The sequence below is a fragment of the Pogoniulus pusillus genome, chromosome 17 (assembly GCF_015220805.1).
Source record: "Pogoniulus pusillus isolate bPogPus1 chromosome 17, bPogPus1.pri, whole genome shotgun sequence".
NCBI lineage: Eukaryota > Metazoa > Chordata > Aves > Piciformes > Lybiidae > Pogoniulus > Pogoniulus pusillus.
This window is the reverse complement of record NC_087280.1, coordinates 8,800,464-8,815,989: the sequence shown is the minus strand read 5'-3', so window position 1 is coordinate 8,815,989 and position 15,526 is coordinate 8,800,464. Positions and strand designations below refer to the sequence as shown.

Sequence of the window (15,526 nt, the reverse complement as noted above, 5' to 3'; positions counted from 1 at the left end):
ATGACCAAAGAAAGTACTTTCTTCTTTGCTTTTTAGGACTGACTGAAATTAAACACCTGCTCCTTCTCTGCTTTCATCTTCAAAAGTCTAAAGGTAACATTGAGTCTTAGGCAAAGGGAGTGATTTTTAGGCACTGACCTGGTAGGTTAGCAGGTAGTTAACAAATGTGTTATCTCTAAAACGTTTTATTATTGGACATTAGAAAGATCAACATTGTTAAATTCTGATGATGTTGACTCTAAGGTCAATTTGAATCTAGATCTTAGAATGGGACTGGTTGATGGGAGAATAGTTTGTATTGTTCTGTTGCTCTACTAGTGGCCTCGGCTATTCTATAAAAACATAGCTCATTTTAAGACTAATTATTTGGGTACAGAGGTAACTATGGTCAGTGCCTTTCTGGCTGCTGTGGGTTTTAGAAAGGGAGAATAAGAGGCTGAAGAAAATTACACAAACTGAAGCTGTCGTCTGTATTTATTTTTAAGTTGCACCCTAGTGATTTGAGTAGGATGGTAAACATGAATGTGGATCATGGATCTGTGCCATGAATTCTTAGCATTTTTAACTAACCCATATTGCCTTTTTTTTTCTCGACTGCCATATTGTGGCAGCTCACATCGGTGCTGTCCCATCAGCCTCTTAGAAATGTGGTAAAAGACCCTGTCTTCACCTGTTAATTCGCATGGCACTCAGCAATTTTCTTTTTTTTTTCTTTTTCTCTTTTTTTCCTTCTGTCTGGTGGTGGTATGGGCTGAACCTGACAGTCTTTGTTTTCCTGTCTGCATAAGTGTTTCGTGAATGATGTCAGGTGAACTTTGGAAATACTACTTAAGGGTTGTTGGTGTCAAAAAGCCAGGACCAAACATTAAATGTTGGCACAATCAAAATAACTTATATCATTGGCTTGCCAAAGCTGCAGATGGTACAGATCAAATTAAAATCTGATAGTCTACAAAACCTGATACCAGATTCTTCTCAGTATTTCTTTACTAGAGTTATGCTCACAATGAAAGGAAATGTGGAAGCCAAGTCTGTCTCTGCTTTTTCTCATTTATTCTTACTGTCAGTCAGTAGCTGAAGGAATTGAATCAGCCTTTTCCCTGCTAGCGGAGTTCTCTTTCATTCTTCTCCCTGCTTTCTCTCTGCATAACCCCATTTGTTTCTGGAAGTTGCTCCCTCATCAGTTGCACATAATTCTGCCACTGTTTGGCACTGAGTCGAGGCTCTTCCAGTGACAGTTTCATTTCCATTTTAAGGCATCACTGCAGGAGTGTTTTGCTATTGGAGGAGAGCTTGCTACAGTTTCCGTGTGAGCCTGCCCATTCATTTGGTCGAGTAAATTTACCAACAAATTGTACAGTGTGTTGTTTCTTCAGGAAGCATTGCATAGCAAGAACTGTATGGGTACAGTATTCATAACTGCTTCTGGAGGCTAGAGGAAAAAAGCAGTGCCTTCTGTTTCTCCCTTCCAATCTATACAGTGTTCTTGAATAATTCTGTCCTTAAACAGAGTGCATCATTTGTGACCCAGGGGGAGTGAATAGTTACTTTACACGTTTGCTGCTGTTTCCCCAGGGATGCTGAGGAAGTCCTATTGTTACAGACAATTGCAAGAGTACAGTGTGTCTAAGTGAGGAACTGGGTGGTACTTTGCCACTGCTGTACAAGCTCTACTGGGCATGGCTTCAAGGCTGGAATCCTTGGATGATTGCCAGTGCCACCCTCTGTTTGGCATTTACATGCAATAGGCTGTAAAATAAAGCATTAAAACTTTGTGTCAGAAATACTGCTGAAAATAAGATACTTGTGTAAGTTGTTCTAAAAGTAAGGAGCTTGCAGGGTAATGAAGAGGTGTGTGGGGGGGAAGTGATTTGGAAGTAATTGAGTAGAAAATGTGAAAAGGGCAATAAAAGCAGTTTAAATTATAATGACCCTTTTATTGTACAGTGGGTTTAGATGCCACAAATTACAGTTATGAATTTATTAATTTGTATTTCCAATCTAGTTGTTACAGTTTGACTGCCACCTGTACTGGACTTCTGCAATTTCCTTCGTAGTAACTCTGTAACACATCAATTGCTGTAGTGTGTCAGGCAGTCACGATTCACTAACTGGAATAAAGGTATTGGATAATTACCTATTTACAGTCATTGCACTATGAATCTCTTAAGTGTGCCAGCTATAATTAGTCCCATATTGACTAACAGGCAAGCCATTTGCCAGCTTCAGGAAATCATACACATTTCCATTTCTCCTACTTTGAGTTGCCAGTCATTAGCTGTTTTTATGTATTTGAGGTATTTCTCAGATTTTCTTCTGACAATACGTTCATTCCTTGTAGTCCATTTTTCCTTCATTTGAAATCACAGTAACAAAGTTTGCCACATCTGTCACTTCCTGCACAGCACAAGTTCAGCTCTACTTCCTATTAGTAGGCCTGGCCTTTGTCTACATGGAGGAAAGCCAGACTTTGTTTCCCTTTGTGTTGTAAACAGGCATGTTTTAAGAGGAAAGAGCTTTGCTAAGCTAATGGGAACCAAGTCCAGAGGGAAATTAAAATTAAATAGATGGGAAAAGATGATACTAATGACTTCATGAATCAATGAGCTTCAAAGCTGAGGAGTTTATTAATGAGGTGTCTTAATAACTAACTTGTAAGGAAGAAGCACCTCCAGCTTCTGTAGTATATGGGGAGAGTCTGATGTTCTCAGAAGAACAAACCTGTCAAGTCTAACCTGTCAATGTCAAAAGTGCATATGGAAGGATTAATAATTTTTAAATACATTTCATTGTTTCAAAATATGAAAGCATAACCTGCTTTTATACTAAGTTGTAGAGAGTTTGTGTTGCATTCTCTGTGGCTTCTTATTCTAGCTTTCCTAGAATGCAGCTGAATGGTGAATTAATGATGAGAAGCCCACTACACAAAAAGTAGCTTCCACAGATGAGTCTAAAGAGTAGGTTATATTTCACCTTGATTGTATTACAGCTTTTCAAATTTGGTCAGACAGTTTCCTCATTTTATCATTTGCCATGTTCTGTTTAGGACTTAAGAGTTATTTTCCACAAAAATGTCTCGTGCATAGGACGGAGACTGAAATGTTTAACTGAGTTTCTTGCATGAAATTGCTTTAAAAATATTACATCACAAATTTCTCAGCTAAAAGCAAGGCAAACTGAAACTTGCTGTAGGAAGGTATCAACTCCATTGGCCTGTTTCCTCAGCAGGAGAATGTCTTTTCTGCAACCAGACAGGAAACAATATATCTTTTTTTTTTTCTGAGGCATTTTGAAGCCTAGCTTCTATAAACATCTTTTATGTAGCAAATATCAATAATATTTGCATTCACACTCAGTAGAATTGTAGTATTGAGGTACCCTTGGATCAAATACTTGGATATATACTGAGCAGAAAAGAGGTATTTACTTCAGAATACATTTTGTGTTTCTAAATAATCCCCTTTGAGGATTAAAAGTATGCCAAATCTGCTAACAAAATGGAGATGCTAGAAGATTATGTTCACTGTTCTGTTATCTCAGTTCTCAATGTCATTTATGAGTACATGAGAACATGTTGATTGAGAAGGATTTTTTTGTATTTCAGGTATGTAATTATGGGGATGCTCTTGAATTATTTCTTGCCAGCTAAAACCCCCTCCCATCTTTAAAAAATAATCTTTTGTCAGCTATTTGGCAGAAGGCAGAAAATTGTCCTTTCTGTAAAATAAGTTATTAAAATAATTTTTTTAGTAACACTTAAATCTAAAAGCAAAACTTTGCTTTTCTTTCAGATGAATGTCTGCAGGTTACGCTTAACAGTACCACCTGATGAAGGCTCACAGCCTGAACAGGGAGCAAAGGAACCTGAAAGAAACAAAAATGTAAGTTTTAAGAATCAAAGTTAAATTCTGTGTAAACAGGGAGTAAATACTACCATCCACAGAAGCTGATATTAGTTGTTTTGGAAGTCCAGCACCCAGTTATCTTGGAAGACTGAAGAATATGTGAAACCTGAGCAAGTCAGCTGTGATCTTTGAGCCTGGGCCTTGGGGTTGGGAATAGCATGTAAAATAGGACAGTAGAGTAGAAGAACAGCAGAGAGATTGTAGGTAGTTGTGACTGAGGTATCCTTAAGACTTCATTATTTAATATTTATATATTAAAGAGTAAGAGATTTCTATCAAGAACAGAATCTTACATTTAACTGGATCGTCTATCCTCACCTGAAGGGGATCTTATTTTTCATGTAGGCTTGATAGTGTGCAAGATTTGAGCCTTAATGTGTATGGGACTTAGATGTTTTGCTGTGAACTGATGAGGTCCTAGTAAGAAATACAAAATAAAGTTTTGAAAACTGTTCTGAAGTGAAAGTGATTTGAAGGTCATGTGCATTGAAGGGTTCAGAAGGACAGTCTTCTTGTAGAAGCAAGTAGCATGCACATATGAAAAGCAAAACCAAAAAAAGCTTGCAGAAGTTTTGGTGTGGAACTTGCTCTTTAAGAGCTGTTTCAGAGCAGTAGAAGCTTTTTAATTTGTCTTAAGGATGGAGACTAAAAGGGAAAGTTGGACAGGCTTCACAACTTCACCACACTTACACTTTGATAAACCAAAATCAAACAATAAGTTGGCTAAGCTTACCAGACTCGGTGTCTGAATAGCAATATGACAACAGGAAGCAAAATCAAATAGGATTTATTAGAAATAATTTCTTATTGGTACTCAGAAATAAAACTGTAGAATGACTCAGACAAGTATTTTAAAACAATGAAAATAAATACAGAGTGAAATTGTCAAGATAAAGATTCCTTATCAGATATTTCTTGTTCTGGAATTTTTCCATATGCTGCTCTGGCAGAGTAATAGGTTCTTGAGGATCTATAAGTGTTACTTACAGACTGGATTGAAGAAGCCTTAATGCAAACTAAAATTGATCCATCATTAAATAGCAATAATTCTTTTTGCATGAAGATATTTAGCTATAGCCCAGAGCTGCTTCCCCCACCACTCACTCCCTTGGTCTTTTTGAGTTTGTATCTGTTTGCAGAAACTCTGGGTCTGACCTAGGCGTATGAGCCCAAACCCCTACAAGTCATGTTTGGTTTTGAGGAGGATAGCCACTGACTCATGGCTTACTTTACTGTGCCAAGTCATGTAATAATAAGAAAAAGCTGTGAATGATTAGAGTATGTCTTTCTTATCTAACAATTTTTCTTCTCTGTGGGACATGAATGAGACCTGTATTTTCTCCATAATACAAGTAGACAAGTGGAGGTTTTTGTATCAGAGAATGTTAAGGAGAGGATATGAAAGGTAATAAATACGTTATTGAGCTCATGAGTGATGGATACTTTTCAGTTGAGACCAAAAAATTGGTCTGTATTTTAATTGTTGTATATTTGGAGTAGTTGTCTAAAGTTCAGTACTTTTACACAATTTTAAAGACTTTTAGAAAGCATCCATACAGCCTTCAGAGCTAGAAAGGATGTAATTAGTCAATTTCATAGCCATTAAAAACCACAGGGTAATTGTGCCACTACTTATGTTTTAGTGTCTTTATGTAACTAAAAAAGTCACCCCCCAGATTGTATAGTCAGAGTGTAGAGAAGCAGCTATTAAAAAAAAAAATCACTGATCATGGTCTTTTTAACTCATCTTTAAAACAAGACAGCAAAATCACCTGTAGATTTTTGTAGTCTGTGTAATGTCTTGTATGTATTTGTAACTCAGAGTGCACGCAGGACACTTGACTGGTCATACTGTGATACTTTTACTGCAAAATGTAAAAAACCACCAAATGTCTCCTAAAAGCAATGATCAAATATTTCTGCTGATCCATACATGTTCAACTGACTCAATGTTAATGAAATTGCTTAAAATTGTTTGAGAATAACAGGTTATAAAAATGTTAGGTGATCCTCACACAGTCTCTTGAGAACTGTGTTGCCTTCTTGAAAATAGTGACCACAGAGAGAAATTAGGGATCTCCTCCATTGGTTGCCTTTACTATTTAAGGTTAAAAAAAATACAGTTTCACCAAGGTCACATTCAAGAGAAGGTTTCGTGCTGAAATTTAGAATTCTGTGCTGTCTTTAACTGCTGAATATTAAGGAACTCAGAATGAAGGAAATGTTTTTGTTATTTAAAATACATCAGAGTGAATTAAGGAATTGAACGGCAGGGGTCATTTCTGGGATTGTACAGTTTTTGCTGGAGTGCTCAAGCAAGTCTTAGACTAGCTGCCAAGCGCTCCACTGCTTGGGCAGCACTTGTGCTGGAGAGTCTTTCTGGCCTCTGCCTACTGCAGATGAGGAAGAAGAGCAGACACCTTGTCACGTCAAGGGAATGCCAGAAAACTATAAATATACCATGGCTTGACATTTGGTTGTAATCTCCTCTTTCAAATCTTTCATTAGAAGGAGGTGATTCTGAGCTGCCCTATTGTGGCATAGTAATGGCTTACTGACAGATCCTTTTCTGTAGCTTTCTGGGCTCAGCACCATTAAGAGATGTTTCACTTGCAAAATCAACTAGAGAATTGCACAGAAACTCCTGGCAATAACATGTTTTGGAGCATGATGTCAGTGCAGAACAGATTCTTTATTGGTTATGTCTCTTCCAACCCAGTGCATTCTGTGATTCTATGTTAGTAGCTATTAGCTTAACCTTTTTCACTGTAGTCCAAGTACATCATAAAATGTGTTGAATTTCATTAAGTTGCATTATGTTGCTAGACTGACATTTTATTGTTGTATATCATGGCATACATGCATATTATTTATGTATATCTGTGAAATCAAAGTGAACCAGCGTAAGAGATTAAAACAAAGTGATGGAGCTAAGCAGTTTTGTTGCAACAAAAGATTGCTGCAGGCGTTACTGTACAGGGATGGCCTCTTTCCATCTTTTGTGAAAGGCTGGCAGATGGTACACAGTTAGAAGCTGATCTCAAAAACTGAAGGGGGATTGAGCTTGTGCTCCAGCATGTCAAGTTGGATTTTTACATTCAAATTTAGGCTACGGCACCTTCAAAGAAACATACGAGAACTGGTGTCACAAGCAGAGGCTGATTGATCTGTTTGTTTGCTTTTCATGGGCTGAAAGAATACTGCTACATATCTGAATTGTTCACATTAGGGAACACAGACTCTGAAATTCTCTTGATTTTGTTCAATTACATCTGTTACTGATAGGCAGTGAGGCTGTTTACTTCACCATCAAGTACAAAGGAATATTGTGCTCATGAGATTGTATGTAAAATCTGCATATCCTGAAGCCTGCCTTCTCTTGCATAATTAATAAATACCAGACAAATGTATTGTCCCTGTTTGGGACTGGGCTTATTTTTATCTATCAGTGCCTTTCTTCACTGTCATGGCTAAATTTGGAAGTGTCATTGGAAGCTGCAGATAGGCATTTGAGAGCAGAGTATAGAGATTGTATAGAAAGATTTTTCTTTTTCATTTGGAGACATGAACAAGAAAATGAGAGATAACAATCTAGAAATTTGTGTCACTTTTCTGTCTTTCCTGTGACTTTCAACAGAGTTTGAGCAGTGTTTATCTTAAACTCTGATTATTACTTTGGCTATATATATCCTCAAACTCTATAGTTTTCAAACGTTTTTAAAGCCATCACAACCAAGAGGTAAAAGTCTTTTTGCTTCCTAAGCAGGAATGCAGAGGCATAGCAAACCTTTTTTTTTTTTTTTTCCCTCAGTAAAAAGTAGGCTGTAAAGAAGCCAGAAGGGGAATTTGCTCCTGTATGTGATGGAGAGAATCAAGCAGAAACCTGTGTCAGGCCTGGATCAAAGAATATAAGTGCAATGAATATGGGGCTGTTGCACACATTGAATCTAGGACAGTGCCTATTTTCTCTGCTGATGTGCTGCTGCCAGCCCACTCCCATCAGCATAGCAGAAGTTGTGTCATAACAAATGTAGTTCACCTGCTACATAGAATCATAGAATCATAGAATCAGACAGGGTTGGAAGAGACCACAAGGGATCATCTAGTTCCAGCCCCCTGTGGTTGATGTTACTATTTCTTAGCCTTTCCAGCGCTTGGTTCTTAATATGTACTGATTAAGTAAGACCTTCATTAAAAACAGCACTACATGAAAAACACAGAAAGAATTCCACTGACTTCTGTGATTTTTCTGTTGTGTCTTATTTTCTTGGTGTATAAGCATTGCTGGTCTGTAGGGATTACATTGATTACATATGACTTTGCATAGTACTTTTTTTTAAGATAGGCACCTGAATTCTAGATTTGAAGGAGCTCGTCCCAGGTTGGGAACTATAGAGTTAAAAAACTGTTATTTAATCCCATAATTCTGCTATCTCTTTATAAACTGATGGCGAGGCCAGCTCGCTCTCCTTTCCCCCTCCTCCAGCCCTGTGTCGGGCGGGAGCCGCTTTTATCAGGAAAACATGTAAGCAGTAGGCCTGGTTTTGGGCCTCCAGAGGCTTCTGTTTACGCTTCTCGGATGGCAGAGGCATGGTGAGGGGAGGATTGGAACACTGGGGATTATAGAGTTAGTTTTGGGTTGGGGGAAAATTCAAGGGCATCGCCATGGATGCTGTGTCTGCTTTGTAATTTCTTTCCCATCTCTCTCTCTCCAAATATAACTCTTGGACTTTTTTTCTCCCGTTCATTTGAGAGCTTCATTTCTGTCGGGTCTCTGTAAAATAAGCCAACACAACAGAGCTTAAAAGTTGGAACTTGCTAAATGGTGTTTCCTATTAATGTCTTGAATTTCAGAACATTCATGTCTAAATCTTGGCATGTTTTCCATATTTTAATACCATTGATATATGAAATATCCTTAAATGTCACCTGAGTTTCATGAACTGCAGAGGAATATGAAAAAACAACCAAAAAAAACCCCCAAAAAAACCCCACCAAAACCATAACCATAAATACATAGCTACTTTTAACAGAGCACAGTAGCTTTCCTTGGTGAACTCAGTATTCTGACTTTACCATTTTACTGAATAGAAAATATGTAACTGAAGTAAGAGTGTGAATGTTCATGTTCCTTGTATAACTTGTGACAAGCAAGACAAATGGATATTTCAGAAACCTCAAAATGTGACAGTTGAGGAACAGATAGAGCTTTGCATAACTGCTACAATTCTGGTTAAAAGAACAGATTGTATCTGGTTTAGGTAAACAGGAGATCATTATGTAGCAAAATTTTAAGGCCCTATGAGTACTAAACCCAGAATTGTGCTAGTCATTACATTATAAGTCTTTTTTCTTCAGAGCAAAGTACCTTTTCAGTGCTTCTGCTTCCAATTTTGGGGCAAGGAGAAAATATCAAGTATGGGGACATCTGACTTTCATTTAAAAAACTGATGATGATAGATTAAGAGGAAAATAATCTCTCAGTGTTATTTACATAATGTATATAAACCCCTGTCAATACAAAAAGCAACAACTCCTATTATGGGCTAAGTTTTATAGTGTCTTTGCTTCACCTGTTTCATGCTACTTGTGCTATTTCCTTGGACAGACATAAACAGGATGCATGGCAATTATAAAGACTTTTGCAACCTTGGGGTGTAGGCTTCTGTTTTAAATATTTATTAATTAAGTAAACACAGTCTGCATTTCTTTAGTACGACATGACTGTTGCTGCAACGCAGACAAAGCCTGTTCCTGGAAGCTGCTGGAGTATTAATGGGCATCAATGTGATGTGTTTGTGCTGTTACCTTGGACTGACACATAACTGACTAACAAATTGCTTAAGCTAGGTCTATGTTTTCAGATCAGCAGTTCACATTAGAAAGGTCTTTAAGCACAATTTGGGACAACGACTGCTCTGGTTCCAGTGTAGCAAGTGCATAGGCAGCTGGGGAGTGAGAACTTCCCTATACTCAGGAGCTGACTCATATTTTGACCTTAAACAACAATGGTTAACCAACCTAACAAAACCTTCCATCTTCAAGCACCTTTTTTTGTTAACTTCACAGTATTTACTTGTTCCTAAGTACTTGCATGTATTTACTTAGTCTGTTATCATCACTGAGATGCCTTACTCTCCAAATCAGAGTGGAGACAGGCAAGGACCTACTAAGAAAAATGTCTGAGTTCTGAGAATGGGCATGTATGTCTCATAGAAGAAAACACTGGAAAGTACTTGTCTTAAAAAAACATTCTAGGGTCCTTGGAAATGTGGAAAATCCAGATTTGTAGAACAGGAAACATGGTAGAGGGAGGATGTGACAGAGGAAGAAGAGAGAACATATCAAAAAAGGAAAAAAACAATGAAAGGAGAAAAATAAACAGGGGTGGGTGGAAGTAGCTTAAGAGAGGAGATAAACTGGCAGAAGTATGCTTAATGTATACATAGTGATGCAGTTCTATGCAATTTTAGAAGCAAGCCATTCAGCAGGGTCTCCTTTAGAGGCAAAGGCAGTTAAAAAAAAAGTCACCAAGCAGAGCAAGCCATCTACCTCTCAGCCCTGCATTGAGCAAAATTTTCTCACTGTAATCCTTTGTCTAAGAGTAGAATGCAACAGATTAGTCCTTTTCTGTCAGGGCATATGCTAAACTGTTGAAACAAGTGGTCAAGTGGAAGTTAAGAGTTACTAACCAGAGAAAAGGGGAATATAAGGTGATTATAGCTGGAATAAGAACAGCAAGGAAAAAGGCTAAAGAAAGATGAGAACAGGTATTTATATAGCTGTTAATTGACACAGCTTTAAATGGAACAAGAACTCATACTGAAATTTTAGCAAGTACTTGCTTGGCATAGTGATTCTAAAGAGGGAGTAAAAAGCAATATCCTGTATTTCAAGTAGTGCATAGAAGAACTGGAACACTCAACGAATTCTTTGAATCTTCTGAAAGAAAAGTGGCAAAGGCATCTTCAGAGGCTTGTGCAAATGTAGACAACAGGCAAAGTTAGAGTTGTTGCAAGAGACACATAACCAGTCTAGCATTGGGCATACTTATTCCTGCATGTACTGTCCATAATGTGGTAAATTTAAGTCTTCATAGTCAGTGAAATATGTAAGTGCTATGGGTGATTCTCTAGCTGCAGTCTGAATTTGTAGGTCTTTCTAAAAGGAGAAAAAAGTCTTCAAAACATGGAATGGTATGGTCATAGTTTCCATACAGAAATCTGCAGACAGCACTATAAACAATTCTGCTAATGTTCAGAGACACAAAGGATCTTGGTAGTTGCTGGTATTCAGCTGTTCACTTAAAAAAAAAAAAGAAGAATGATCATGGGTAAAGGCTGTGGAGTTATGAATTCAGTGTCTGGTGCCTTAGTAACTTCCAAACAAAGTGACTATTCATTTAGTTAACAGGAAGATGGAAACCAGTGTGTAATCCCTTTATCCAGATGCAGGGGAGGAGCTGCCATGAAACTATTGAAGAAACTGTACAACCGTGGAAGCAAACACACAAAAAATAATCTGAGTCATGTCCCCATCTAGACTTTGGTTTCTTGGGACTGGACTTTGTAGTTTTCTTAAGGGAACCTAGGACCTCCCCCAAACTCCCACATCTACTCTCAGAAGATTTGGTGTGCGTCCAAACAGCAAACCAAAGCCCCTCAAAATACATAATTAGGAAACTTCTGATTATCAAGATAAGAAACTTTGCATATAATGCTTTCAAAGTGCAAAATTATATCGTATAGATTGGGCTGGTTGCCCAATGTATTTCCATTAAGGAGTTTTAAGACTTCCTTTTAAAAATTCTTGCTTATAGCTTTGTTGTTCTCTGCCTGAAAGGTTATTTTTGTCAAGTGTCTCTCTGTGATTGTTCCACTCCCAGCCCTGCTCACACATCTCAAAGTTTCAGAAAAATGCTTAAACTATTAATGATACAGTAAAGGGAAATATGTGGGATTTACAATGTTGAGAAAATCTGTCAGTGCCTGCAGAAAGGACACAATATAAAACTAATGTCTGTCTTTACCCATTCTTCTTAATGCAAATAGATTTTCCTTTTTTTTTTCCCCTTACATGAAGAAATATTTGTCACCATACTTGTGTTAGCCTGGCTGTAAAGAACTGAAAGCACTACTGCTTTAATCTGCGGCTGGATTCTCCAGGATTCAACTGCAGATTGATATAAGATGCTGAGCTTTATCTATTCCAGCCTCTGTTTGGTATTTCGATACTGCTTAGACTCCTAATTTCTTAAAGAATCTCAAAGTTTGTCAGTTTTCATGCAGTGTCATTACTGAACAGTGAAACGGAACAAAACATGCTAAGGTCAAATAGTAGTAGTAGATATTGTCAAGCTTAGCCATATCCTGGTAGCATGAGAAGGAAAGTTCAGTAAAGTTACTTATAACTGATTTTTCCCCAGCACTGGCCTTTAAAAACAATTTGCAAAGCTAAGCAGTAACAAGAGTGTTTCCAAGATCCTGTCTTTCTACTCATATTCAGAAATATTCACTAATTTTATCCTAGTTTGCAACTATTCAACATTAGGTAAGAATACTTTTTTCCCCCTTCTTTTTAAAAAAGTCATAATGTGGATGTCTTCACTGAAGCTAGTTGTTTAAATTGTTTGTAATCAGGAAGAGAAATGAGTACTCCTGGAGTCTGACTCATTTGAGGTGATTGCTACAGAAGGGTGTTTCTCTGGGTTGATTACAAGGGAAGCTGGGTGAGTAGTCAGGTGGTTATGTCTGACCTTGCAGATATTTATTTACATGCTGAGGGAGGTGATTCCTACTGTTTGAATTAATATTTTTCTTACTAAATGGATGGATGAAATTAATTAGAGGAGTCTGTTTCAAAGAGTGCCTCCAAGTTAAGGTGTACAGTTATTACAAGTATGTTTCACAGATTTCTGCAGATCACAGAAATAACTAATGCAGGCACTTTAAAACAGCCTTTCTATCTGCCTAGCAAGAATTTGTTTCATTCTTATACGATATTTGATGACACCTGAATAACATATGAATGCTGTTTTCATAGCTTTGCTTTGGTTCTTATGCTGACAGTTCTACAACTGCAGCCATGAAATGAATGTTTGGTAGCTTTAGAGGTCCTTGTTTAGCTTTAAGTGCAACTAAATTCTTTGTTTATCTCCAAGATAAACAGATTATTTCTGAGCTCTGTCGAAGGAACCTTGGCTAAAATGTTTTAATTTGAATTTCTTTTGAGAACTTTCTAAAGTTTTGGATTGCATTTGTGAACTTTTGTATTTCCTGCAGCAGGGTGTTTGGGGAGTTCTGTGGTTGCTAGAGTTTAAAGGGAACCATGAGAGCTGACAATGCTCTGCAAGAATGCAGAGACATTGCATATATTGCTGGATGAAAATAAATCAAGGATAACATTTTCTCTCACATGCCTCTGCCTCTCGCGCGCCTCTGCCTCTCCTTGCACAAATTCAGTTAGTCATCTCTAGCTGTACCTATATCACTTCCACTAAAGCCAGTGGGAATTAGACATCTCTTTCATTTCTGTAAGTTATAAGCTGGTTGCTGATCTTTCAAAAAAACATGGAGGTTGATCATTTGACCTCAGAACATGAGAGAACTACTGTTATTAGATACTGTCATGCCTTCACTATCATTGGCTGTTTCTGTATTATGTTACTGTATTTTTGTTTGACTGTTGCTTTTTTGTTCTAGCACTGATTGAAAAATATTTTTTTTTTGTTGGTTGTTGTTTATTTGGGTTTTCTTACCTTTAAGGAACTCTACCACATACCAAATGGTATGGCTCCAGGGAAACTCTCCCATGGGATGGTGTATGGCGTTGTGCACCGAACTGACAACAACCATAAGAAAGAAATGGTGGTTTATGGCTGGTCAGCTGATCAACTGAAAGAGGAAATGAATTACATTAAGGAAGTAAGTTGTGCTTTCAACTTCAACATTTTTAGATATCCTTTCCATATATCCATGTAGAGCTTTAAGTGTGTATGGGATAACTGATGTCTAGCCCAACATCTAAATCTGAAGGTAATGGTTTGCCTTATTACTAAGTTGGGAAAAAACACATGCTGTATACCAGGAACTGAGTGGCCCTGACTCAAAGCCTCTGTGCCAAGTGATACTTGTTAATGCTTTCAAAGTGCAAAATTATATCATGTATAGATTGGGCTGGTTGCCCAAAGTATTTCCATTAAGGAGTTTTAAGACTTGTTAATGCTTACTGACTTGGCTATAGCTAGGCAAGAAAATTGCCAAACAGATATTTGGGTTCCTGTAAACAGATACCTGAAAGGATCAACTTCAGCAACCTTGTCTAGTGGAAGGTGTTCCTGCCCTTGGCAGGGAAGTTGGAACTAAATGGTTGTTAAGGTCCCTTCCAACCCAAATCATTCTGTGAAATTCTCCCTTCCTTTGCTTTGCATCTCCCCTAAGCAGTTTTGAAAACGCTCCTAAATTAGGTGACATATTAAAATCATGTGAATGTATTTTGGAGCAGCCTTAAAATAGTCATCCTAATAAGGATGACTTTGTACTACTTTCTGTGTGCATGCTCATTTATCATAATTGGCAGAAGCTCTCCTGAAAGAAAAATCCCTTCATTTCTGATGCTGCTGTTTTCCATGCTTTAAACTCAGCATCTCTCTTCCTGTCAGTCCTTGGTTCTCAGGCTTTGGCAATAATCCCCTCGTTATCCCAGAGAAGATAGTTTGACCTCTTTCTATCCACCTTCGCCACCCAGGAAGCTGTCAGTCAGTGGCTATCATGTTAAACTGATAATGCAAACTGAATTGATACAAAAGAGGGGAACATTGAGACAAGCTCAATGTGTAGGAGGCTGTAATTATGTCTCTTCCTAACATCTGCATAGTCTCTACCTATTTGCACTTGCTTCTCTCCTTCATTACTCACAGTTTATTAGCATTCACTGCGTTCAAGTTATTGCACTTGCAGTTAGGGTACGTCATTACTGCAGTGCAGGTGAGGTGTGCTTCTTTCCGTATTTCTCATCCTAAATGGAGCATGTGGTTTGACTCCTTGCATAGATTTGGTAGCCAGTGCTCCTCTTTCTGGGAGGCAGTGAGTAGACAGCGAAACACTTCCTCTGGTATAAGGCCCTTGTAATGTTTTCCCTTTGTTCCTTCCCTAAGCCTCAGCAGAGACAAGGTGAACTCACTACTCTAGATTATCAGTAGTCTGTGTTTGATAAGGGAAAAAAAGAGGAGTTTGAATGGTTGGAAGATAGACTGTAGGCAAACATTTAACTAGCGTGTACAATATATGCTCTTGAGAAGACTGATGCTGTGTATGCAATGGCACATAACTCAAACTGCTTCTAGCATGCTTACACACACCCTTTAAAAAAATTATTTTATTTTTACAAAGGCAAGGTCTAATTTCTACCCTGGTTCTTAAAGATGGTAAGATTGAGTGCTCAGTTCATCAGATTTGAAATCTTACTGATAAATTTGTGCTGCTATTTTGTTTAGGTATATGTGAAGGGTTCGTGTGCAAAGGATACTTGGAGAAAACTACCCACTTGTAAAAGTTATGACAGAATATTAAATCCATGTGTGGAGGCTTTTTTTTTTTAAAGGAAAAAATAACATTCCACAC

At 37.8% G+C, this 15,526-nt stretch overlaps 1 protein-coding gene across 2 annotated transcripts in view; it reads left to right on the top strand.

Moving 5' to 3' along the window:
- Positions 1–15,526, top strand: part of MYZAP (myocardial zonula adherens protein) — a 60,627-nt gene that overhangs the window by 1,835 nt on the left and 43,266 nt on the right. For both annotated transcript variants that reach the window (XM_064157527.1, XM_064157528.1), the window contains exons 2-3: positions 3,792–3,881; positions 13,670–13,828. In XM_064157527.1, the coding sequence (XP_064013597.1) occupies positions 3,792–3,881; positions 13,670–13,828 (249 nt within the window). The remainder of the gene's footprint in view (positions 1–3,791; positions 3,882–13,669; positions 13,829–15,526) is intronic.